Here is a 26,527-nt window from a genome sequence, read left to right as displayed (position 1 = left end):
AAAAAAAAAAAAAAAAAAAAAACGGAAGGGAAACAAACCATGTTTGTGCACATGTAGCCTAACTAATACAATCGGCCTAAAAATAATAAAAGATTTGGCTTTCTGAAAATAGAGACATAAAAACATGATTGTTTTTCTTTCAAAAATTGTGCGCCCTGCCGTGTTCCCGTACAGCAGTTTACGACCACATATGGGGCGTTTCTGTAAATTGCAGAATCAGGGTAATAAATAATGAGCTTTATTTGGCTGTTAACCCTTGATGTGTTACAGGAAAATGAAAATTACTCTCATCGGTAGTCTGATTTTCCTGAACCCACGACAGCACCACGAGAGACAGGATCCGCCCCCAAAGACAGCAAACCTGAAGTACAAAAAGGCGGAGACTCCCCTCCAACTTCAGTATGTATTTTCCAAGGATTTGAGGAACTCTGCCCCATAGGTTTAGTATCATGTATATATAAATATATTTATTCTATTTTTTGCAACACCTATGAATAAATCACCCAATCACCAAGAAAAGGGAAGGGAAATATGGGTGCTGTCGTTGGTTCAGGAAAATCCAATTACCGGTAAGAGTAATTTTCATTTTTTCCCTCACCCACGACAGCACGAGAGTGAAAACCAGGGAACTCCTAGGGTGGGATAATAGCTGAAAGCACCTTAGAACCAAAAGATAAATCAGAAGGTGAATTCAACTGCAGACGATAGTGATTGAAAAAGGTAGAAGGTGAAGACCAAACCGCTGCTTTACAGATATCCTCGATAGAGACCGCAGCTTTTTCCGCCCAAGTGGTAGAGATTTCCCTAGTAAAATGAGCGTGAAGGACTTCTGGAGGTTCATTTCCAGAAGATGAATGGTCCAGAGATACTCGAAGTAATCCATCTTGCCAAGTTTTTATTTTATTTATTTTTTAGATGCTTGCTGACCCTTATTCTTTCCCTGAAAAAGAATAAACAACAAGGAGGACTTCCTCAAATCTTTAGTCTTAGATAGGAGATGTTTACTGCAATACTTAACATCTAGACAATGGAAAACCTTTTCCTTCTCAGAGGTAGGATTCTCAAAAAAAGATGGAAGGATAATCTCCTGAGACCTATGAAACCTAGTGGCCACTTTTGGAACAAATGCAGGATCAGGTCTAATAACAAACCTATAGTCTAAAATGGTAGTGTAAGGTGCATTAATAGAGATCGCCTGCAGCTCACTAATTCTACGAGCTGAGGTAAGAGCCACTAAGAAACACAATTTAAAAGGACAACATCTTAATTGGGATTTGCTCAATTGGTTCAAAAAGGACGTTTAGTAAGGGCACTCAGAACAAGATTCAAGTCCCAAGGAGATACTCTTGGTGACAATTTCAAAGCTGTTTTAGTGACAGATTTAAAAAATCGTATGACCCATGCATTTGCTGCAATCCGTTTATTAAAAAGAGCCGATAGTGCTGAAACCTGAACTTTTAAGGTGTTGGGGGACAATCTTAACTGTAACCCTTTCTGAACAAACACCAAGATCTTAGTAACTGGAGCCGGACATGGGAGGTCTGAAAAGTGTATATAAAAAAATGCCCAACCAGCGAGGGTAAGTGAATAAAGCTCGCTAGCTACCACAGTTATGGATATGTATAGAAGAGGAGGTAGCGTTTAATAAGACTTAACGTTTAATAAGTTTACAAGTAAAATATATGGACAAACACATAAATCAAAAAAGTGTGCACACCAAAAACGTGTCACAAACAACAAACACATAAATAGTCACAATAGGCAACCACAAGACTATGGTTAGACCCATGTGAACAGGGTAACACTGTATCCCACCGCAGGTATAAATTCCACAGAAATATAAAAATATAAACGGGAACAGTCTTACCAGTGGGTGACGCTCATCTGGGTATGGTGGCACAGTCCCAAGAGTCAGTGTTACCTGGTGGAGCAGCGTCCAAGCGAGGATCACTGTCCCTACACACCCCTGCCAGGCCTATAGAGCCCTATGACCCGGCTAGGGGTCGCACGACCGGGGGCTGATCCTACAGTGATGGACTCCCAAAATGACCCTAACTAGGGGTACACAGTAGATGAATTTACGGTCATGCGCAAGATCCCTACGCGTTTCGTCAATTAATTAGAGTCCCAGACTCATCAGGGGATCAGGGGACAGCATGGGAGGGAGTGTATCCTCATCAGCTGATGTCACATACAGACAATCCCCATGCTAATGGAAAAGATGTTGCAGCAATGACCTAGAACTAAAGAGGGGACCTAGTAAGGGCTACTGAGCAGCGTGTCGCTAATGTGAAACAGGCCCTATTCCCAGATAATGGGGGTCCCTTGGTCCTGGTCAAAGCAAAAAGAGGGGGCAACGTATGGCGCTTCCCTGTGCACGTGTGGCGGCAGTCGGCTTGTATCGCCGTCCACACTTTAAATGTGCGTCCTAATGCGCGCTAGCCCCGCCCCCCTGGGGCGTGGATACATGTGACATCACCATCACATGATCGGCCTAACCAGGGGGGGGCGTGTATGGGGGCGCGGCTAGCCCTGACGTGCTGATGATGCCGTGTTGGGAACGGCTACAGGGCACGTCACAGAAAAGGGGCGGTTACTCCAGCAGGAGTGTGCACAGCCCATCGGGCAGAAGAGAGGACTTAAAAGGCTGGGTAATACCTACAAGCGGTAGCAGATCTTAGGATAGGTTGAGGTTAGAGGTCTGTTATAAACAATATGTATATGAGAATAGATGAAAGCTGGCAGAACCGCCGATCTGACAGCAGTACATAAGTACATCAAAAGTATATAGGCAGAGAAGAAGCATTAGATTAATTCATCCACAGCATGAAGGATTATGTGCACAGACGGTATAGACAAAGACATATTGACCAGATGCTGTGTTGTATAGTGAGCATAGGGGGGGGGGGGGAAAAAGTATATATATATATATCAATTAGATAAAGCATCCAAAACTCAGCTGTTCATTGAGTCCATTGGGGCTGGGGGTATTTAATTTATATATCCACCAGGTCTCCCTCTGCAGGATGCGTTTATCCCAGTCCCCTCCCCTAGGGGGTCTGGTGATTACTTCAATGCCCTTAAATTTAAGGACACTTCTCTGACCTTGGTGGCACTCGTTTACATGTCTTGCCACTGATGTGTCCCTTTTATTGCGGATATCGTTCAAGTGTTCCCCAATACGGCGGCGAAACTCTCTCTTTGTTTTGCCGACGTATTGGGTACCACACTCACATGTGATTTGGTACACCAATCCAGACGTACGGCAATTAATGAAGCCATTTATGTGATGATTGTACCTATTGTCACGATCAGAAAAGAGCTTACCAGTTTGTATAGCGTTGCAAAAGCTGCAACTGCCACACCTATAGCAGCCCTTCACAGGACCACCCAGCCAAGTCTTCTGGCTTGAAGCCCCTACGAAGTGGCTATGCACCAAGCGGTCTCTCAAGTTCCTACCCCTCCTATAAGTAATGGATGGGTAGGGCATGAGTGCGTCCCCCAAATCCGGGTCCATTAGGAGGGTCTCCCAATGTTTCGCTATAATGCTTCGGACTTGACCAGCTGCCGTGTCAAATGTACCAATCACTCTCATGGTGTTTGCGGTTTTTCTCTCTGGGTGATTGGTGCCATGGAGCAAGTCAATACGTTCTCGAGCCAGTGCTTTCTGGAAGGCAATACGCAGAACCTTATCTGGGTAGCCCCGTTCACGGAACCTACTGCGTAGGTCGCCTGCCTGTTTGATAAATTCTGTATCGTTTGAACAATTACGTCTAAGACGCAGATATTGCCCAGTGGGGATGCCCCTTTTAAGGGGACCTGGATGGTTGCTCTCCCACTTTAATAAAGAGTTGGTGGATGTCGGCTTACGATAGACGCAGGTCTCTATTTGCCCCGACACACCTTTATGGATTGAGATGTCCAAAAATGGCAGATGGTCCTTTTCAATAACTGACGTAAACCGCAGATTTATCTGGTTATTATTAAGGCCAGCCACAAATTCCTTAAATGACCGTTCAGGTCCGCTCCAGATGACAAAAATGTCATCTATGAAGCGTGACCACATTACCACGTTATTGAGGCCGATCATGGGGGGGTCACTGAACACCATGGTTTCCTCCCACCAACCCAGGAGCAGATTTGCGTACGATGGCGCACAAGAACTGCCCATCGCAGTACCCCTGAGCTGGTGGAAGTACGTGCCATTAAAAAGAAAACAATTACGTGTTAGTACGAACTGAAGGAGTTCAATGATGAGATCGTTATGGCTCAAGAACTGTTGGCCCCTTGCTCTCAAAAAATGACTGATGGCTGAGATGCCTGCTTCATGGGGTATTGAGGAGTATAGGGCCTCTACATCAATTGATGCGAGGAACCAATTGTCCTCAATTGAGATACCCTCAAGTTTAGTCAGAAGGTCACTGGTGTCCCTGATGTAGGAAGGGAGACTTTCGACAAATGGTCTTAGCAGTTGATCTATATAGATTCCACAATTTTGTGATAAACTACCTACCCCAGACACAATGGGGCGCCCTTTCAAGGTTGACCCCCCCTTGTGTATCTTGGGTAGGCAGTAAAATGTAGCCATCACTGGAAATAGAGGATATAAAAAATCAAACTCATTCTGGCTAATAAGATGGTCAAGTTTTGCTTTCAACAGAATCTCATAGAGCTCTGATCTGTATTGCGTGGTGGGATCCATAGGAATAGATTCATAATTACTCCCATCTTTCAAGATAGTGAGACACATGGAGCGATATGCAGAGGTGTCCATCACCACCACATTGCCGCCCTTGTCGGATGGCTTGATGGTGATGGACAACTCTTTTTCCAGATCGCCAATTGCCCTCCTCTCCTCCTGACTACAGTTATGTTTAAAAGGAGATGGTTCAAGCACAGTTAAATCAGCGATCGTATGTTTGAGGAACACGTCTATACAGGAGACTTCCCCCTGTGGTGGCATTCTGGAACTTTTGTTTTTTAATTCTGTAAAGGGACCAAATCCTTTATTTGATAGTGGTTCAGAGTCAAGGTTGTAAAGAGTTTTTACATCCTCCAAGATCTCGACCGGGATGCCAAGCTCGCGACTTTCCTTTTTTTGTTGGATTTTAAAATGTTTGTGCCATCTAAGTCTACGTGCAAACAGGTGGAGATCTTTAATCCAATTGAAAGTTTCGAAATTGGAGGTGGGGACAAATGATAGTCCACGGCCGAGTAGTGAAATTTCGGCAGGGGATAGGGGTCTCGATGATAAATTAATCACCTGATTATTTGTGGCCGGTGTTATTATACTGTCGGCCCCTGTGTGATCCGGTTCCGGAGGGGGTAGTGGGATCCCTGTTCTAAAAAACCCTGTTGGTTGGCTTGGTTACGCGTATAGCGTCCACCTCTACCTCGGGACCGACGTCCACCCCTCCCTCTGCCCCGAAAGTTCCCCTGTTTCTCCCTATCACTATCTGAGGCTTCCGTCTCTGTTGAAGATAAGTCGGAACCCCTATCTTTCCTAGGGTCAGAGTTGTCCAAGAATAAATATGCCCTGTTGTCCTTAAAGTCCTGAAGGTCCCTTGCAAACTGGCGATGTTTCCGTTCCTTTAGGTGGAACTGATATCGCTCAACGGTATTCTGTAATTGTGTCTCTTTTTCAGTAAATTCCTGCTCACTGGAGAATTTTTTAGTTATTTCAATCTGATCCTGGAGTTTTTTATCTATTGATTCCAATGTAGTCTTCTCCTCATCAAGTAAGAGCTGCATGAGCCTCAAGGAGCTATTGGTTGCCTCCCTTTCCCATTTTTTCATGAGTGCTGGGCTCCTACAGCGCTTAGCCGGTGTAAGGGTGATTCGAAGACCCCTTGGCACTATGCCTTGCTTAATGTAGTACTCAAGGCCCTGGATTTCCCACCAGGATGAGATCTGCTCCTTATATAATTTAGTTAGTTCATTAAATGCCCCTATAAACGTGGGGGTATATTTCTTTTGTATGAATGTGTGTTCCGAAAAGACCTCTTTAGCCTCAGACAGCCATTGATTTTTGTCTAATCCCGCTGTAAGGAAGCCAGCCATGTCCCTCACAGAGTCAGTCGGTCCCGAGGTAGAGGTGGACGCTATACGCGTAACCAAGCCAACCAACAGGGTTTTTTAGAACAGGGATCCCACTACCCCCTCCGGAACCGGATCACACAGGGGCCGACAGTATAATAACACCGGCCACAAATAATCAGGTGATTAATTTATCATCGAGACCCCTATCCCCTGCCGAAATTTCACTACTCGGCCGTGGACTATCATTTGTCCCCACCTCCAATTTCGAAACTTTCAATTGGATTAAAGATCTCCACCTGTTTGCACGTAGACTTAGATGGCACAAACATTTTAAAATCCAACAAAAAAAGGAAAGTCGCGAGCTTGGCATCCCGGTCGAGATCTTGGAGGATGTAAAAACTCTTTACAACCTTGACTCTGAACCACTATCAAATAAAGGATTTGGTCCCTTTACAGAATTAAAAAACAAAAGTTCCAGAATGCCACCACAGGGGGAAGTCTCCTGTATAGGCGTGTTCCTCAAACATACGATCGCTGATTTAACTGTGCTTGAACCATCTCCTTTTAAACATAACTGTAGTCAGGAGGAGAGGAGGGCAATTGGCGATCTGGAAAAAGAGTTGTCCATCACCATCAAGCCATCCGACAAGGGCGGCAATGTGGTGGTGATGGACACCTCTGCATATCGCTCCATGTGTCTCACTATCTTGAAAGATGGGAGTAATTATGAATCTATTCCTATGGATCCCACCACGCAATACAGATCAGAGCTCTATGAGATTCTGTTGAAAGCAAAACTTGACCATCTTATTAGCCAGAATGAGTTTGATTTTTTATATCCTCTATTTCCAGTGATGGCTACATTTTACTGCCTACCCAAGATACACAAGGGGGGGTCAACCTTGAAAGGGCGCCCCATTGTGTCTGGGGTAGGTAGTTTATCACAAAATTGTGGAATCTATATAGATCAACTGCTAAGACCATTTGTCGAAAGTCTCCCTTCCTACATCAGGGACACCAGTGACCTTCTGACTAAACTTGAGGGTATCTCAATTGAGGACAATTGGTTCCTCGCATCAATTGATGTAGAGGCCCTATACTCCTCAATACCCCATGAAGCAGGCATCTCAGCCATCAGTCATTTTTTGAGAGCAAGGGGCCAACAGTTCTTGAGCCATAACGATCTCATCATTGAACTCCTTCAGTTCGTACTAACACGTAATTGTTTTCTTTTTAATGGCACGTACTTCCACCAGCTCAGGGGTACTGCGATGGGCAGTTCTTGTGCGCCATCGTACGCAAATCTGCTCCTGGGTTGGTGGGAGGAAACCATGGTGTTCAGTGACCCCCCCATGATCGGCCTCAATAACGTGGTAATGTGGGCACGCTTCATAGATGACATTTTTGTCATCTGGAGCGGACCTGAACGGTCATTTAAGGAATTTGTGGCTGGCCTTAATAATAACCAGATAAATCTGCGGTTTACGTCAGTTATTGAAAAGGACCATCTGCCATTTTTGGACATCTCAATCCATAAAGGTGTGTCGGGGCAAATAGAGACCTGCGTCTATCGTAAGCCGACATCCACCAACTCTTTATTAAAGTGGGAGAGCAACCATCCAGGTCCCCTTAAAAGGGGCATCCCCACTGGGCAATATCTGCGTCTTAGACGTAATTGTTCAAACGATACAGAATTTATCAAACAGGCAGGCGACCTACGCAGTAGGTTCCGTGAACGGGGCTACCCAGATAAGGTTCTGCGTATTGCCTTCCAGAAAGCACTGGCTCGAGAACGTATTGACTTGCTCCATGGCACCAATCACCCAGAGAGAAAAACCGCAAACACCATGAGAGTGATTGGTACATTTGACACGGCAGCTGGTCAAGTCCGAAGCATTATAGCGAAACATTGGGAGACCCTCCTAATGGACCCGGATTTGGGGGACGCACTCATGCCCTACCCATCCATTACTTATAGGAGGGGTAGGAACTTGAGAGACCGCTTGGTGCATAGCCACTTCGTAGGGGCTTCAAGCCAGAAGACTTGGCTGGGTGGTCCTGTGAAGGGCTGCTATAGGTGTGGCAGTTGCAGCTTTTGCAACGCTATACAAACTGGTAAGCTCTTTTCTGATCGTGACAATAGGTACAATCATCACATAAATGGCTTCATTAATTGCCGTACGTCTGGATTGGTGTACCAAATCACATGTGAGTGTGGTACCCAATACGTCGGCAAAACAAAGAGAGAGTTTCGCCGCCGTATTGGGGAACACCTGAACGATATCCGCAATAAAAGGGACACATCAGTGGCAAGACATGTAAACGAGTGCCACCAAGGTCAGAAAAGTGTCCTTAAATTTAAGGGCATTGAAGTAATCACCAGACCCCCTAGGGGAGGGGACTGGGATAAACGCATCCTGCAGAGGGAGACCTGGTGGATATATAAATTAAATACCCCCAGCCCCAATGGACTCAATGAACAGCTGAGTTTTGGATGCTTTATCTAATTGATATATATATATACACCTTTCCCCCCCCCCCCCCCTATGCTCACTATACAACACAGCATCTGGTCAATATGTCTTTGTCATACCGTCTGTGCACATAATCCTTCATGCTGTGGATGAATTAATCTAATGCTTCTTCTCTGCCTATATACTTTTGATGTACTTATGTACTGCTGTCAGATCGGCGGTTCTGCCAGCTTTCATCTATTCTCATATACATATTGTTTATAACAGACCTCTAACCTCAACCTATCCTAAGATCTGCTACCGCTTGTAGGTATTACCCAGCCTTTTAAGTCCTCTCTTCTGCCCGATGGGCTGTGCACACTCCTGCTGGAGTAACCGCCCCTTTTCTGTGACGTGCCCTGTAGCCGTTCCCAACACGGCATCATCAGCACGTCAGGGCTAGCCGCGCCCCCATACACGCCCCCCCCTGGTTAGGCCGATCATGTGATGGTGATGTCACATGTATCCACGCCCCAGGGGGGCGGGGCTAGCGCGCATTAGGACGCACATTTAAAGTGTGGACGGCGATACAAGCCGACTGCCGCCACACGTGCACAGGGAAGCGCCATACGTTGCCCCCTCTTTTTGCTTTGACCAGGACCAAGGGACCCCCATTATCTGGGAATAGGGCCTGTTTCATATTAGCGACACGCTGCTCAGTAGCCCTTACTAGGTCCCCTCTTTAGTTCTAGGTCATTGCTGCAACATCTTTTCCATTAGCATGGGGATTGTCTGTATGTGACATCAGCCGATGAGGATACACTCCCTCCCATGCTGTCCCCTGATCCCCTGATGAGTCTGGGACTCTAATTAATTGACGAAACGCGTAGGGATCTTGCGCATGACCGCAAATTCATCTACTGTGTACCCCTAGTTAGGGTCATTTTGGGAGTCCATCACTGTAGGATCAGCCCCCGGTCGTGCGACCCCTAGCCGGGTCATAGGGCTCTATAGGCCTGGCAGGGGTGTGTAGGGACAGTGATCCTCGCTTGGACGCTGCTCCACCAGGTAACACTGACTCTTGGGACTGTGCCACCATACCCAGATGAGCGTCACCCACTGGTAAGACTGTTCCCGTTTATATTTTTATATTTCTGTGGAATTTATACCTGCGGTGGGATACAGTGTTACCCTGTTCACATGGGTCTAACCATAGTCTTGTGGTTGCCTATTGTGACTATTTATGTGTTTGTTGTTTGTGACACGTTTTTGGTGTGCACACTTTTTTGATTTATGTGTTTGTCCATATATTTTACTTGTAAACTTATTAAACGTTAAGTCTTATTAAACGCTACCTCCTCTTCTATACAGGTCTGAAAAGTGTAACTCTGCAAATGACAAACATTTTCTCCAGACTCTAACATAGATGAAAATTGTGATTTTCTTCCTACTTTTCAATAGAGTATTTATTAATTCATCGGAAAAACCTCTTCCAGCTAAAAGCTGCCTTTCAAGTTCCAGGCCATCAGATGAAGACCGTCTATCCGAGGGTGAAACACCGGCCCCTTGAGAAAGAAGGTCGTGGGCTGCTGGTAGAACCCTTGGATTCATCATTGACAATTTCCTTAACCAAGTAAACCATGGTCTCTTGGGCCAAAATGGAGCTATTAGAATGACCCTCGCTCGATCCTCCCGTATCTTTTTTTAAACCCTGGGAATCCATGGGAAGGGAAGGAAGGCATAAGCTAGTGGAAAATTCCACTGGGGAACCCTTCCGGGGACAGGGAGAAAAAAAAAAAATTCTTCACTTTTTTGTTCTGACTCGTAGCGAAAAGGTCTACACATGGAAGGCCCCAACTGTATGCCATCTCTCTGAATATTTTTGGATTCAGGCTCCATTCTCCCTGAGAAATTAAATGACGGCTAAAAAAAAAAAAAAAATCTGCTTGTACATTCGGTCCCTTTTATGTGGACTTGCAGTTTTGTTCTGCTATCTGAAGAATGTCGATGAGCATTGACTTCAGACTTCGACATCTGGTACCTCCCCGTTTGTTTATGTATGACACCACTGTTCTGTTGTCTGACATTATCCTCAAGTTTCTGCCCAAAATTAACGGAAGAACCTCCAGAATTGCAAATTTCACTGCCATCAACTCCTTCATATTTGAGGAGGCGGATTTAAGATGCCCCTTCCATGATCCCTGAAAGGATAGATTTTGAATATGGGCACCCCAGTCCCAAGGGCTTGCAACAGTCGTCAAGCATCATTATCTATAATGTTACCCAACTCAAATAGTTTCCATTCAACCACCATTCCAGGTTGTCTAACGTCTGGCCCGAGATCTCTGTTTCTAAATCTAAGGGTTGTTTCCCACCTGCCAAGCTGTCAATATCTCCCATTGAAGCTCCCTTGAATGAAATTGGGCCCACCTGACCGCCGGGAAACATGAAGTTAGGCTTCCCAGGATCAACATACCTTTCCTCAATTACATTTTCGGATGTCTGATCAAGGTCTCTATCTTTGTTCTCAGGTTTAAGATTTTTCTTCTGGTAAAAAACAAATCTGCCTTCTGGAATCTAGAATCAGAGCTAGAAATTGTTAAAAGAAGAAATCTCTCCCCCCGCCCCCCTTTTCTGGGATCTAGGTTTGGAAAGGAACGAAAGGACCGATTAAATCTTCCTCTGGATAAAAATAAATTTTGTACGGGAAATTTCTTATTTTTGTCTGCTGCCTTCTCTAACAACTCATCCAATGATGAACCAAAAAGATATTCTCCTTCACAGGGAACTGCACAAAGCCTCTTTTTTGACGGCAGATCTCCACTCCAGTTTTTCAGCAATAAGGCCCTGCGTGCAGAATTGGCCAGAGCGAAGGAACAAGCTGCTAACTTAATTGTATCTGCCCAAAAAATCAACAGCTTTTTTAATAGTTGGAAGACCTGCTAAAATTTCTTCTCTAGGACATTTGTTTTTTATCTGGTCTTATAGATCCGACAACCAGATTATTAAGGAAGCAGTACAGGTTGAGGCAATCGAAGGTCTGAAGAAAAAAGTAGACTCTTTCCAGGCCCCATGATCCCATGTCTTCAAAAGCTAATGATGTCTTTTTAGCTACTTTGGAAATGGCCTGATTTTGGGTCCAATAAATCATCAACTTTTGAATTGATTTGGAGTGCTGCTGGCTATTTTTCTCTCCTACTTTGGAAATGGCAACGTCAATTTTAGGTGCTTTATTCCAGGGAGCTGTAACCTCTTCAGAAAAAAAGATATTTTCTCTTTATATTTTTCAAAATATAAACCCTCTTGTTAGGTCTTTTACACTTGAATGGAGCTTAGCCCTGCCCACGCTAGTTGATACTAGTCGTGACATCACTCGGCCAGCGGTAAACAGTGAGAAGGCCGCGGCGCTACTGGAGCGCCGCTGCCTTCTCAAACAGCTGATCGGCAGGGCTCCCGGGTGTCAGATCCCTGCCGATCAGAAGCTGATGAGCTATCCAGAGGATAGATCAGTTAAAACAAAGTGCAGAACCCCTTTAATCAATGCCGACACATTTTCATGAACCAGGAAAGATCTTAGATGTTTTGTTTCAAGGCCGCCGAACATTATATCCTGCACTGATTTTGGTTCCTTAGAATCTTCTATCCCCATAGTTGAGTTAACCACTTTTAATAAACGATCTACATCCTCAATTGGAAAAAAGGGCCTTCCTATCTCCTTTTCTTCATTTCCAGAAGAGTAAGATGAGTCGTCTGAATAAAAATTCTCCAAGGATTGGAAATCTTCCCCCTTTTCTACCCTATAGAGATGCGGACATGCACGGCTAGATCGCAGCTAGCATGTCCGCAATATACCTGTCCCATAGCTCTGAGTGGTTTTATTGAGTGCAAAAAATTATAAATAAATCAGCCTGGTAAGGAGCCCACGGGGCTGTACTAACCGTTCTGGAGCCCAGCACTTGCTCACGAAGTGCAGTTCCTTCTCGGAGGCTGAAGCCAGCACAGGGAAGGAACACTATGCCAACAGTGCACATCGTGAGATTACAGCGATCTGACTTTGTGAGCAAGGAGGAGATTCGTGGATACAGGCGGTGCTGGGCTCCTTCACAGGAAGGGGGGGTGGGGGGGCGAGGCTGATATATATATATAATAATTTTTTGCACTCAATAAAACCACTCAGAGATATGGGAAAGGTATATTGCGGAGAATGCTAGCGGTGAGCTAGCCGTGCATGTCCGCATCTCTATAGGGTAAAAAGAGGTGACAGAATCCCTTTAAAGCCTGCGTTCTCCTAGGCCTCTGCTCCATAGATGTACTGATCTTTCTCGAAGCCAGGGACGAGTCAATTTCGGATTTGACCAACGACTGAAGACATTTATAAGATGATGGCCACTCCTCCGCCACCGCTTTATCAATGCAGGTCTGGCATAGCCTTTTCTCATAATCAGAAGCCAGGGAACATCTACATATAGCACATTAATTCGCCTTTTAGCCAAAGCTTTTTTAGGCTTTCCCTGGAAAACACATACGCACAATGCCGTGAAAAAAAAGTATACATTGCCATAGGCCTCTCACCCCCCAATAGGTACCGAGGCCGAGTGGACACTGGATCTTTAGCTGTGTCCTTCCTTTCTTCCTCCATAGTGGCTGCCAGACGATCACCGCACTCCTAATTCAAAATGGTCCCGCTCTGCCAGGAACGCTGCTGCAAACACTTTGGTGGAATTAACCGTCGGCAGCTCACTTCTGGGTTCTATGCCCTTATCTGCACCTCCCCCAACGTCATGATGCATACGTGTGCTCAATGCCTCATTCTGGATTAGATTCTACTTCCTATAGAGTGGAGCAGACGCTCCTCCCCCGTGCCACGTAATGTCCTCCATAACCTCCTTTTCCAGACGCGCCCACGATGCTTACTAGTGCTTTTTAATCGCACGGAAGCTACATGCCCGTCAGCGTTTAGGAGCCTCCAGCCATCGCGCCTCTGCTAGACCCCCTGCACACCTCTGTGCCACGTGACAAGATCAGGGACCGCAGGTAACTAAGGGCAACCACGGGGAAAGAAGAGTGTACCACAGGCTTCCCCTCCAAAGGCAGGAAACCATAGTGAAGTTGGAGGGAGTCTCCGCCTTTTTGTACTTCAGGTTTTCTGTCTTTGGGGAGGGGGGCGGATCCTCTCTCTCGTGGTGCTGTCGTGGGTGAGGGGAAAAAGTGAATTAAAAATTGAGAATCTGCCCAAAAACTAAAATTTAAAAATGTCATCTCCTTTTCCTTTAATTCTTGTGAAAAAAAAGTTTGTAAAATCAGTTTTGAATAACTTGAGGGGTGTAGTTTTTACAATTGGGTCATTTATAGGTGTTTTCCACTATGTAAGCCCCACAAAGTGACTTTAGAATTGAAGTGGTCCTTAAAAAGTTGGTTTTGGAAATGTTCTTAAAAATTTTGAAATCTGTTTCTAAAATTCTAAGCCTTATAAGATCCTAAATCCTCTCTTATGATGTATCACTATCTGCCTTAAAAGCAGAGAAATTTAAATTATGAAAATTGATAATTTCCCCTAATTTTCTGTAAATTTTAGATTTTTTTTATAAATAGAGGTGAACTATATTAACTAAAATGTTTCACTATTATGAAGTACAAATGTGTCGCGAGAAAATTTCAGAATGGCCTGGATAAGTAAAAGCATTCCGAAGTTATCACCACATAAAGCGACACGTCAAGTTTCCAAAAAACAGCCTCGTCCTCAAAGAGGACCTTTCATGCAATTTTATTTAGGGAGGTATATACCTGCACATGCGGAGTACAGCAATGGCTGTGACGCTCTGCACTGCGATTGGACAGCGCTACAGCTAGGGAGAAGGAGAAACCGACAGAGAAAGACTCAGTCTCCTTCTCATTGCTCCGATGCTCAGTATTAGCATACTGAGCGGGAGAAATCCGGCGGGACACAGCGGGGGGTACCTTGCAAGTACAGGTATATATCTCCCTTAATAAGATCTTATGAAAGGTCCTATTTAAGGTGTTAACGATTAGCTTATTAATTCTTAGGAACAGGCTGATCTGAAAAACAATTAACTAAGAAGATACCGTAAAGGTTGGTGGTTTAGGTTTTTATAGTTCCCACTAGAGCAGGGGTAGGCAACCTCCAGCTGGGAGTGAAGGCCCAGGGATATTCGGCACACCAGACCTGTATACAGCCACACAATCGCTTGCCCACTACAGATCACCTGAGCTTACTTTATGCTCACTTGATTCAATGGCATCTGAAGATGGCTATCAAATTGGTGTGTGCCCTACATTTATATCCTATTCACATGTCCCTCCCTACAAACAGGCTACATCTGTAACTAGTTTCTAAAGCGCGTCCTACACGACGCGTTTCCTAACTGAACAACGCCAGCCATTCATCAGGAGTCAGCGCGTGTTACTGAAACAAAGTAACAAAATGAACAATTAAGGTCAGTGCTGCACACTACTGATATCAAGCGTGCAGCATGGCGTAGCCCCGGCACTATGACGGCCATAGCACGGCTGCCACAGTGCTCTCCTTAAAAAGCCAACTAGACAAGGAGGTGTAAATCAATACTCCTCCTGCTGCCTTGGTAAGTGCAAAATACCGGAGGATGGAGATTATATGCTTATCTAGTGAGTATACTGCGGCTATAAACATAGCAAAAATGTAAGGCCAGGCAATCAAAGAGATCATAATCATAGACCAGGGTGGAAAAAAAAAAAAAAAATTGATTTTTTTTCATATAAAATGCTTTTTGAGGAAAATATATTAGCATCCAAAGGTTATTTCATTATGAAATAAAGATTACTTTTTGAATTATGTAGAATAAGGCTGTACAGGTTTAATTTTTTGTTAAATTCCATTAATCCATTCCCAATGTCATGCTCTTCCAGAGGTTTTTGTAAGATTACTGGGTAGTTTCTCTGCCTACAAGACATTATCACAGATGCTTGGTTTAATTTTGGAGTTCTCAAAACTGAATTTATAACATGAAAAGAGTTGAGAAAAAGATCTTAATCCTAACTTCTACAAACCTATAAATACAGAATCAACCCCATTCAGTGCTAAGTTTAAAGTTCAGTGAATAGAAATATATGTTTGCTGAAGATATTTTAAAGAAAGTCACACCAGTGAACTGGTGGAAGTCACTTAAGCACTTGGATTTAGAGACTGTTGAAGTAATGATTTCACTTTTAACAGCAGTAGCTTCTTCTGCGGGCGTTGAAAGAATATTCTCTTCCTTTGGACTCGTTCATTCTAAATTGTTTGGGTCCCGATAAAGCAGGAAAGCTTGTTTTTCTTTTCCAGATTATGAACAAAGAAGATGACGAGTGAGCTACAGAGGACATTATTAAAAGGGGTTCTGCACCTTCATTTAACGGATGATCTATCTTCTGGATAGATCATCAGCTTCTGATCGGCGGGGGTCCGACACCCGGGACCCCCGCCGATCAGCTGTTTGAGAAGGCAGCGGCGCTCCAGCAGCGCCGCTGCCTTCTCACTGTTTACCGCCGGGCCGCCCGCCCACTGACGTCACGACTTGTATCAACTAGAGTGGGCGCGGCTAAGCTCTGTTCACTTGAATGGAGCTTAGCCGTGCCCACTATAGTTGATACAAGTCGTGACGTCAGTGGGCGGGCGGCCCGGCGGTAAACAGTGAGAAGGCCGCGGCGCTGCTGGAGAGCCGCTGCCTTCTCAAACAGCTGATCGGCGGGGGTCCCGGGTGTCGGACCCCCACCGATCAGAAGCTGATGATCTATCCAGAGGATAGATCATCAGTTAAATAAAAGTGCAGAACCCCTTTAAGCTTTTCTTGTGTAGGCTGGGCTGACAGTCTAAGTTTCTTAAAATATATATATTTTCTTTAGCCAAATTTGTTAACAAACATGGATGTTTAAGCAAATAACATGCTGTAATGTTATTGTTTCCGTTGAATAAATCCTATTTAAATTATTATTAAGGTAATGATTATTTTTCTCCTTCCTAAGTACAACAGAAAAATTGTCCAAATATGTAAAAAACTGATTTAAATCAAGCTTTACTGACTAGGGATTTAAATCGGTTTGATTTAAATCAAATCCACCCTGTCATAGACAAAAGATTGCAAGCAGGGCCGGACTGGCCTGCCGGGATAGCGGGAAATTTCCCGGTGGGCCGGCAAGCCTGAGTGCCGCAAGGCCGCGGCCCTGGTGACAAGTGGGGGCGGCCGCGGCCGGGCAGAGCAGGAGATGAGCGCCTCCATTGCGGAAACGCTCATCTCCACAGTCACCTGTATTGCCGTCCTCAGGACGGCAATACAGATGCCTGTGCTGCGGCAGAGGAGGGAGAGGTGTGTCCCCTCCTGTTCCTCTGATAGGCTGCCGGCTTAGTGCTGGCAGCCTATCAGAGCTCAGGCCGGTGCAGGCGGCGCGATGACGTCATTGCGTCGCCTGAGCCGTATAGCGAGGGACACAGACGGAAGAGGCGGCCTGCATCGCATCGCATTGCTGGAGGTAAGTATAAGTGTATTATTTTTTTTTATTTTTTATATAGGTACAATACTGGGCTGGCACATGATAAGGGGGGCTACTGGGCTGGCACATAAGGGGGGACTACTGGGCTGGGCTGGCACATGATAAGGGGGGACTACTGGGCTGGCACATGATAAGGGGGGACTACTGGGCTGGCACATGATAAGGGGGGACTACTGGCACATGATATGGGGGGCTACTGGCACATGATATGGGGGCACTCTGGCTACTGGCACATGATATGGGGGGGCTCTGGCTACTGGCATATGATATGGGGGGCTCTGGCTACTGGCACATGATATGGGGGGCTCTGGCTACTGGCACATGATGGTGGGGGGCTCTTATTTCTGGCACATGATTGGGGGCACTCTGGCTACTGGCACATGATATGGGGGGCTCTGGCTACTGACACATGATATGGGGGGGCTCTGGCTACTGGCACATGATGGTGGGGGGGCTCTTATTACTGGCACATGATTGGGGGCATCTATGGGGGCACATCTTACTCCTGATTATTGGGGGGCACTATAGGGGCATCTACTGAGGCTAAAAAAGAAGATATTTTATATGGGGGCTCTGTATAGGGGCATTTTATACTGGGACACATTATGGTGGGTACTATGGGGAAGGGGGGGCACTATGGGGGTCATCTACGGGGGCACTGAGAAGGGGTATTTTATATTGGCACATTATGGGAACATTAGCTCAACTGGGGGCATTACAAATGTTTTGCATATTATAAGGAGAATTATTACTACTGGGGGGGCATTATGGTGGGCTTTATTACTCCCCCATGGTATGACCCCCTAGTAGCAGCACCAGCCTCTCCCTGCTCTGCTATCCCTCTGCCCCTTCTCCAAATCCTTATTATGAAATCTTTCTCATTAGGTTAAAGCACAACATCAGCTCCGCCGAGCCCCCGGCCAAAGTGTTGAAGTGGCGTCCGAGATCCCCAAGGGCCAAGTCAAGTAACTGTAAGTTTTTATGGGGGTTCTACAAAAGAGCTATCGTGGGGCAAAGTTCATATTCGTGTTTACACACGTGTTTTAAAATGAATGCTTTCTCCTATTATAAACAAGTAAATAATGACGCAATGCTGTGGGGCTGGTGTGCAACTTTTTCCAGGGCTGGTTTTTATCCCCAGTCCGGCCCTGATTGCAAACCCTACTTGTGGTGAAGTCATTTTCATTATGTTCAGATACACTTACAGTGTGGTTTTATTATTTAAGGGAGATACTACAATGAGTTGTCAGCGCAGTGTATCTTTCTCGTGAGTGTCTTCAATCTATTGTCCATCATGATCGCTTTGATTGCCTGGCCTTACATTTTTACTATGTCCCCAAAAGAGAGTTTATAGCCGCAGTATAGTCACTATATAAGCATAGTTTCCAATCTCCATCCTCCGGTATTTTGCACTTAGGCTACTTTCACACTTGCAGCAGGCAGTTCCGGACAATCCGGACGCAAACTGATGCATTTGTCAGACGGATCCGTCTCACAAATGCATTGCAATACCGGATCCATCTTTGCGCTTGTCATCCGGAAAAACGGGTCCAGTATTTATTTTTTCATTTTTAGATCAGTTTTTCCAGACCACTTGGGGCCGGATCCAGCATTAATACATTTCAATGGAAATTAATGCCGGATCTGGCAAGTGTTCAGGATTTTTGGCCAGAAAGAAAACTGCAGCATGCTGGGGTATTTTCTCCGGCTAAAAAACGTAAGAGGGACTGAACTGAAGACATCCTGAACGGAATGACCTCCATTCAGAATGCATTAGGATAAAACTGATCAGTTTTTCTCCGGTATTGACCCCCTGTGATGGAACTCAATACTGGAAAACAAAAAGGCTAATGTGAAAGTACCCTTACCAAGGCAGCAGTAGGAGGAGTATTGATCTACACCTCCTTGTCTAATTAGACGGAACGCTGTGAGACTCTGCCTGGGGTAGTGGCTGCCGGCTTTTTAAAGGAGCGCACTGTGGCGGCCGCGCCACGGCCGTCAGCTGCACGCTCAATATCAGTAGCCTGCAGCACTGACCTTAATTGTTCATTTTGTTACTTTGTTTCAGTAACACACGCTGACTCCTGATGAATGGCTGGCGTTGTTCAGCTAGGAAACGTATCGTGTAGGATGCGCTTTCGAAACTAGTCACAGATGTAGCCTGTTTGTAGGGAGGGACATGTGAATAGGAAATAGATGTAGGGCACACACCATTTTGATAGTCATCTTCAGATGCCATAGAATCAAGTGAGCATAAAGTAAGCTCAGGTGATCTCTAGTGGGCAAGCAATTGTGTGGCTGTATACAGGTCTGGTGTGCCGAATATCCCTGGGCCTTCCAGACTCTAGTGGGAACTATAAAAACTTAAACCGCCAACCTATACCCAAAAGGAATAAAGTGTGTGTGGGGGGGGGGGGGGGGGGGTCAAAGTGTTTGGTGAATGTGAATGTGTGGCCCCCCTGATTGTTTGATATGAAAGAGGCAGACAGCTGACATTTTAAATCGGTGATTTCAAAAAAGTTTTTTGTTTTCTTTTTATTATTTTGAAGCTCTATCTTCATTATAGTTAAGCGATCTGAAAAACACCAAGATGTTTGTTTATGGTCCAAAAGTAAAAAAAAAAAAAAAAATCATACATTTATCATTGAAGGTAGTAACCAAAACAATGTGTGAATGAAGACAAACCTTAATGTTCCTCTGAGCTCTCCACAGGGCATTAGAAGGGTCACTCCCAGTTTATATCCTAAATTGAATCCAGTCTGCAGTGAATTTTGCTTCCCAGCTTCCACCCCATCAAGATAGCCCCCCTGTAAGGAAACACACAGATCACAACGCATCCCGTCAAAGCTTGAGGCTTCCACCACAGGATATGAAGATTGGATAGCTGCATTCAGATATTCCAAGTAATATTTGTGAATGGGGTCACATTACTGCACATGGCAATAGCAAAAAGCTTCTCCAGCTTAAAGGGGTTGTCCAGGTTCAGAGCTGAACCTGGACATCCCTCCATTTTCACCCCGGCAGCCCCCCTGACATGAGCATCGGAGCAGTTCATGCTCCGATGCTCTCCTTTGCCCTGCGCTAAATCGCGCAGGGCAAAGGCATTTTTCTGAGTTCCGGTGACATACCGGGCTCTCTATGGGGCTGACAGGCAGCCCGGTGACGTCACCGGCACTGATGGGCGGGATTTGGCTCTGCCCTAGCCAGTAAAACGGCTAGGGCAGAGCTAAAGCCCGCCCCTCAGAGCCGGTGACGTCACCGAACACACTGCTGGGCGGAAGTTACCGCCCGGCAGTGTGTTATTGAAAACACAAGAGCCTGTGCCCTGCGCGATCTAGCGCAGGGCACGGGAGCGCATCGGAGCATGAGATGCTCCGATGCCAGGCTCAGGAGGGCTGCCGGGGTGAAAATAAGGGTATGTCCGGGTTCAGCTCTGAACCCGGACAACCCCTTTAATGGGGCATTCCCATCTCTGACAATGGTGGCATATTGCTAGGATATATGCCCTCACTGTCTTATAGGTGCGGGTCACACCTATATCGAGATTGGAGCCCCAAAATCGGTGGAGAGCGCACTGCACAGCCGCCCTCCATTCATTTTGTATGGGGCAGCTGAAATAGCCGGGAGCTGGCTCAGCTATTTTCGTCGGGCCCATAGAAGTGAACAGTGGCCTGTCACGCGTGGTGCACTCCCATTCACTTCTATGGGGAGCGCGCTTTGTGGTGGTCGGACCAAAGTCCTCCAGCCACCACCTTGAGGGGCTCCGTTCCCACCATAGGTGGGGGTCTAGGTGTGCATCATAGCGATATGCCCCCATTGTCTGTGATAAGTCAAACCCTTTAAGGGCTCATGCACACAACAATGGTTTTGGTCCCCATCAGCATTTTTTGTGGATCTGATGGGGACCTATTCATTTCAATGGGACCACAAAAGATGTGGACATCCGCATGTCCGTTCCGCGGCCCCACAATAATAAAAAAAATAATAATATATATATAACATGTCCTTTTTTTTTTAGAAGAATAGCCAATTCTACCAGACGACGGGACGTACTGTTCCGCAAAATGCAGAACTCACAAAGCTGGAATCCATGTTTTGCAGATCTGCAGACCGCAAAAATGGCTACGGCCGTGTGCATGAGCCCTAAGAATTCACTGCAAGTATCATATGACTGACTTATTTGCTACTATCACTTTATTTTTTTGAGTATCTATTGGGTGATGCAGATCCTAAATCACGCAGTAAAATAGTCAAGGGACTTCATGCAACAACAGGTCGCAAAGTGCACTCAGGGGGTCATTTATCAAACTGGTGTAAAGTAGAACTGGCTTAGCTGCCCATAGCAACCAATCAGATTCCTCATTTCATTTCCCTAAGGAGCTGTCCGAAACGAAATGAGAAATCGGAGTCCCAAATGCCAGGAAACTGTTTGGAAAGTAACACTTACCCTTATAGCGGGACATAAAATATGGTACATTTGTCTGTGACAATGTCACATTAACCCATTCTTTTTTTAACACCTATGATTTTTCCATTAACGGGGTTGTGCACTGGTATAATTGTTGGTAACCTACCTGGAGGATAGGTCATCAATATCAGATTAGCATTATACACAGCTTGTCACCATGGTTACGACCACCTTTCATGGGAAGAATGACACTACAGTCAGCGCTATTCCTCCCCTAACATCTGATAGCGCCTCTCAGGCAGATCATCAGCCTAGTTCTCATCACTTATAGTGCCCACATATTCTGCAGTGGGGCTCAAGGCTGATTCCACATACCATCCCCCCGCGTCACTGTGACTCAGGCACGTTGTGCAGGTCACTCACCTTTAGCCTCTTCTCCATGGATTTCTTCCAGTCATTTTGCAGAAGTCTCATTTCATCAGCTTCCTCATCGAACACCTCGCCTTCTCCCTGAGACTGGAGCTCCGCGGCCGCCTGCACCCAAGACATGTGTTCGCTGGGAGCCCACACTCTGCCACTGCAATAGAAGGGTTGCACTGTAGGGACCTGCCGACGTCACATCACGTGACATCCCTAGGTCACGTGGGTCGGAAGCTGGCGCGCTGCATAGGTTAGGCAGGCTGTTTGTCGAGCAGAAAGGTCGGATCTAGGATGGCTGCTCAGCAGTGTCAGTAGCCTGGAGACGGAGATAAAAAGCGTGGAGTTTAGACCAGCCGCTGTGAAGGTATAAATGTTACCTTCTAGTGGACTGAAGGACCTTCGATGACGTCACGACCGTGTGATCAGGGAGGAGGGGCTACAGGACCTTTGGTGATGCGATGGTCATGTGATTTGTCACATGTGTAGTGGGGCCAGCAGCTGCTCCTAATTACTATGTGTATGGTAATATGCGTGCATTGAGCTGTATGTAGAGCAGTGTTTACTGTGAGGTGTACCAAGATGGCTGCTAATGTTACTCGTTTTATGAATAGCTGGCGCCACCTAGTGTACAGCTGGTAAACTTTCTTCAAATGAATAAGGGATTACTGCTATGTCTGTGGCGCACTTATTAAGAGAGATTCACCCAGACCAAAAATCAATGGTCAAGGGGCCAGGTATGGCATCTGTCAGGTGCACTGCAGGTCAAGTGCTGGGTTCCCCTCTCCTTTCCTTGGAAGGTTGAAGTGACAACTACATGCATGTTAATGCTGCTGGGGGCGGTACCCAGAGCTTGTGTGTGTCACACCTGGAGGGGAGGATGGGAGTTGCAGTGGCCCTCTGACAAGTGGCCTTTGTTATCAGAGTGCGGTTTAAGGACAGGAGACCAGAGGAGGATAGAGGTGATGAAGGTTAACATTAACTTCTATATCATCCTTCTTTGCCTCTCGCTTTCTAAAACTTAACATGGATAAGACAGAATTCATAATCTTTCCCCCATCTTGTTCAAACCCCCCAACCTACCTATCTATCACGATCAATAGCTGCACACTCTCCCTGGTCAACAAAGCCCGCTGCCTTGGAGTGACCTTGGATTCTGCCCTTTCCTTCTGACCGCACATCCAATCCCTTTCCACCACCTGCCACCTCCAACTCAAAAACATCTCCCGCATCCGTGCTTTCCTTAACTTTGAATCTGCGAAAATGCTTGTACATGCCCTCATTATCTCCCGCCTAGACTACTGCAACATTCTCCTCTGTGGCCTTCCATCTAGCACTCTCCAACCCCTCCAATCCATCCTCAACTCTGCTGCCCGACTAATCCACCTCTTACCCTATTACTCCTCTGCCTCTCCCCTCTGCCAATTCCTTCACTGGCTCCCCATTGCCCAACAAATTCAGTTCAAAGTACTAACAAATATATACAAGGCCCTCCATAACCTGTCCCCTCCCTACATCTCTGAGCTACTTTCCCGATACACCCCCACACGCACTCTCCGATCCTCGCAAGACCTCCATCTCTCCTCTCCTTGCCTCTTCCCACAATCGACTCCAAGATTTCTCCCATGCATCCCCCATACTCTGGAACTCGCTACCCCAACATATCAGACTCTCACCTACAGTGGAATCCTTCAAGAGAAACCTGAAAACCCACCTCTTCAGACAAGCCTACAACCAGTGACCCTGCTGCCTCTATACCGCCATGACCAACTTCACCCGCACCTACTGTGTCCTCCTATACCATGTAGATTGTAAGCCCTCATGGGCAGGGCCCTCTCTCCTTCTGTACCAGTTTGTAACTTATCTTGTTTATGATTAGTGCAATTGTCTGTATTATGTACAGTACAGACCAAAAGTTTGGACACACCTTCTCATTCAAAGAGTTTTCTTTATTTTCATGATTACGAAAATTGCAGATTCACACTGAAGGCATCAAAACTATGAATTAACACATGTGGAATAATATACATAACAAAAAAGTGTGAAACAACTGAAAATATGTCATATTCTAGGTTCTTCAACGTAGCCACCTTTTGCTTTGATTACTGCTTTGCACACTCTTGGCATTCTCTTGATGAGCTTCAAGAGGTAGTCACCTGAAATGGTTTTCACTTCACAGGTGTGTCCTGTCAGGTTTAATAAGTGGGATTTCTTGCCTTATAAATGGGGTTGGGACCATCAGTTGCTTTGTGGAGAAGTCAGGTGGATACACAGCTGATAGTCCTACTGAATAGACTGTTAGAATTTGTATTATAGCAAGAAAAAAGCAGCTAAGTAAAGAAAAACGAGTGGCCATCATTACTTTAAGAAAAGAAGGTCAGTCAGTCCGAAAAATTGGGAAAACTTTGAAAGTGTCCCCAAGTGCAGTCACAAAAACCATCAAGCGCTACAAAGAAACTGGCTCACATGCGGACCGCCCCAGGAAAGGAAGACCAAGAGTCACCTCTGCTGCGGAGGATAAGTTCATCCGAGTCACCAGCCTCAGAAATTGCAGGTTAACAGCAGCTCAGATTAGAGACCAGGTCAATGCCACACAGAGTTCTAGCAGCAGACACATCTCTAGAACAACTGTTGAGAGGAGACTGTGTGAATCAGGCCTTCATGGTAGAATATCTGCTAGGAAACCACTGCTAAGGACAGGCAACAAGCAGAAGAGACTTGTTTGGGCTAAAGAACACAAGGAATGGACATTAGACCAGTGGAAATCTGTGCTTTGGTCTGATGAGTCCAAATTTGAGATCTTTGGTTCCAACCACCGTGTCTTTGTGCGACGCAGAAAAGGTGAACGGATGGACTCTACATGCCTGGTTCCCACCGTGAAGCATGGAGGAGGAGGAGGTGTGATGGTGTGGGGGTGCTTTGCTGGTGACACTGTTGGGGATTTATTAAAAATTGAAGGCATACTGAACCAGCATGGCTACCACAACATCTTGCAGCGGCATGCTATTCCATCCGGTTTGCGTTTAGTTGGACCATCATTTATTTTCAACAGGACAATTACCCCACACCTCCAGGCTGTGTAAGGGCTATTTGACCATGAAGGAGAGTGATGGGGTGCTACGCCAGATGACCTGGCCTCCACAGTCACTGGACCTGAACCCAATCGAGATGGTTTGGGGTGAGCTGGACCGCCGAGTGAAGGCAAAAGGGCCACGAAGTGCTAAGCATCTCTGGGAACTCCTTCAAGACTGTTGGAAGACCATTTCAGGTGACTACCTCTTGAAGCTCATCAAGAGAATGCCAAGAGTGTGCAAAGCAGTAATCAAAGCAAAAGGTGGCTACTTTGAAGAACCTAGAATATGACATATTTTCAGTTGTTTCACATTTTTTTGTTATGTATATAATTCCACATGTGTTAATTCATAGTTTTGATGCCTTCAGTGTGAATCTACAATTTCCATAGTCATGAAAATAAAGAAAACTCTTCCCTTATCATATGTACAGCGCTATGGAATGAATGGCGCTTTATTAATAAATAATAATAATAATTAACTCTTTACTGAAGAGCTAATTCAAAACAATCAACATAAAAATGGGGGCAAAATTCTTAAAGGGGTTATCCAGAAAAATATATGTATGATTTATCTATCCTCAGGATAGTACATCAGTATCAGATCTACGAGGGTGCAACACCCGGGCCCCCTGCTGATCAGCTGTTAGAAGAGGCCCCATTCAAGTCAATGAAGCTGAGCTGCAGTACCAAGCACTGCCACTGTATGCTGTACGGCGCTATCCTTTGAAAGCTGCCAGGAGCCTGCATTTCTCCTCAGAGCTTCGGTATGCGCAGCGGCTCTCTGAAACAGCCAATCGTCGGGGATGCCAGGACTTGGACCCCTGCTGATGTGATAATGATGACCTATCTTGAGGATATGTCATCATTGTCTTTTCCAGGATAACCCCTTTAAATGGTTCTAATATGTCCTGGGCTGAGTCAAGGGGATTATCTCTAGGTGCCTTTTACGATGCACTTACTACATTCCAATCCAGTCTAGGATTGCAATTCCTCACAAAAAACTGTCTACAATTCCCTCTGTCACACTTATATGACTGGGAGCAAAAAGGCTATTTTGCCCAGCCAAGGGCAGTGAAGTCCAGAAGCCATAAACGCGCATTACCTTTACAGACTACTTTCAAACACCCTCCTTTTTGCTGCTCAGCAATGTTCATTTCTAGGGATGAGTGAACATGTGTTTCAAGTCAGCTTGCAAGGTTTGGGTTATCTGAGAATTCCGTTATGGATTCCGCTACCCACAGACCATAAGTTGTGGTCCATGGTAGCGCAATCTATAACCGAATTCTTAGATAACCCAAACCTTGCACGCCGAACTTGAAACACAAGTTCGCTCATCCCTATTCATTTCTACTATCTTGGGTTCTCTGGAGTCCTCTTTGGGTCTCAGAATGCTGACTGTTTATACAACAGGACTGCAGTTTCTGTAAGCTGCTCATACCTCCATCATCAACCTTAGACTCACTCACTTCAAAGAAAAAAAGCTAAGCCCAGGGGTTAGGCCTCCCATTCTCAGAGACTGTTGTCAAGCCTATGTTTGAGCCAGAAGTTACTTACAATTCAAATATCAAACCCTGTGATTAGCAGTGGTCTAATGGGTCACTGTGCTCATGTCAG

General features: G+C 45.6%; 1 protein-coding gene across 4 annotated transcripts in view; it reads right to left on the bottom strand.

The window, feature by feature from the left end:
- YAE1 (YAE1 maturation factor of ABCE1) overlaps positions 1–22,238 on the bottom strand; it is a 109,582-nt gene extending 87,344 nt beyond the window's left edge. For 2 of the 4 annotated variants that reach the window (XM_044292931.1, XM_044292930.1), the window contains exons 1-2: positions 21,847–22,238; positions 19,701–19,822 (exon numbers count right to left, since the gene is read on the bottom strand). In XM_044292931.1, coding sequence (XP_044148866.1) covers positions 19,701–19,822; positions 21,847–21,972 — 248 coding nt within the window. In that variant the 5' untranslated portion in view covers positions 21,973–22,238. The remainder of the gene's footprint in view (positions 1–19,700; positions 19,823–21,846) is intronic. The other 2 variants (XM_044292933.1, XM_044292932.1) reach the window with 1 other exon arrangement.
- Between the last annotated feature and the right edge of the window lie 4,289 nt (positions 22,239–26,527).

This window comes from Bufo gargarizans, chromosome 5 (genome assembly GCF_014858855.1).
Source record: "Bufo gargarizans isolate SCDJY-AF-19 chromosome 5, ASM1485885v1, whole genome shotgun sequence".
In the NCBI taxonomy this organism is placed as follows: Eukaryota; Metazoa; Chordata; class Amphibia; order Anura; family Bufonidae; genus Bufo; species Bufo gargarizans.
The sequence above is the reverse complement of the archived record's forward strand: the minus strand, read 5'-3'. Positions and strand labels throughout refer to the sequence as shown.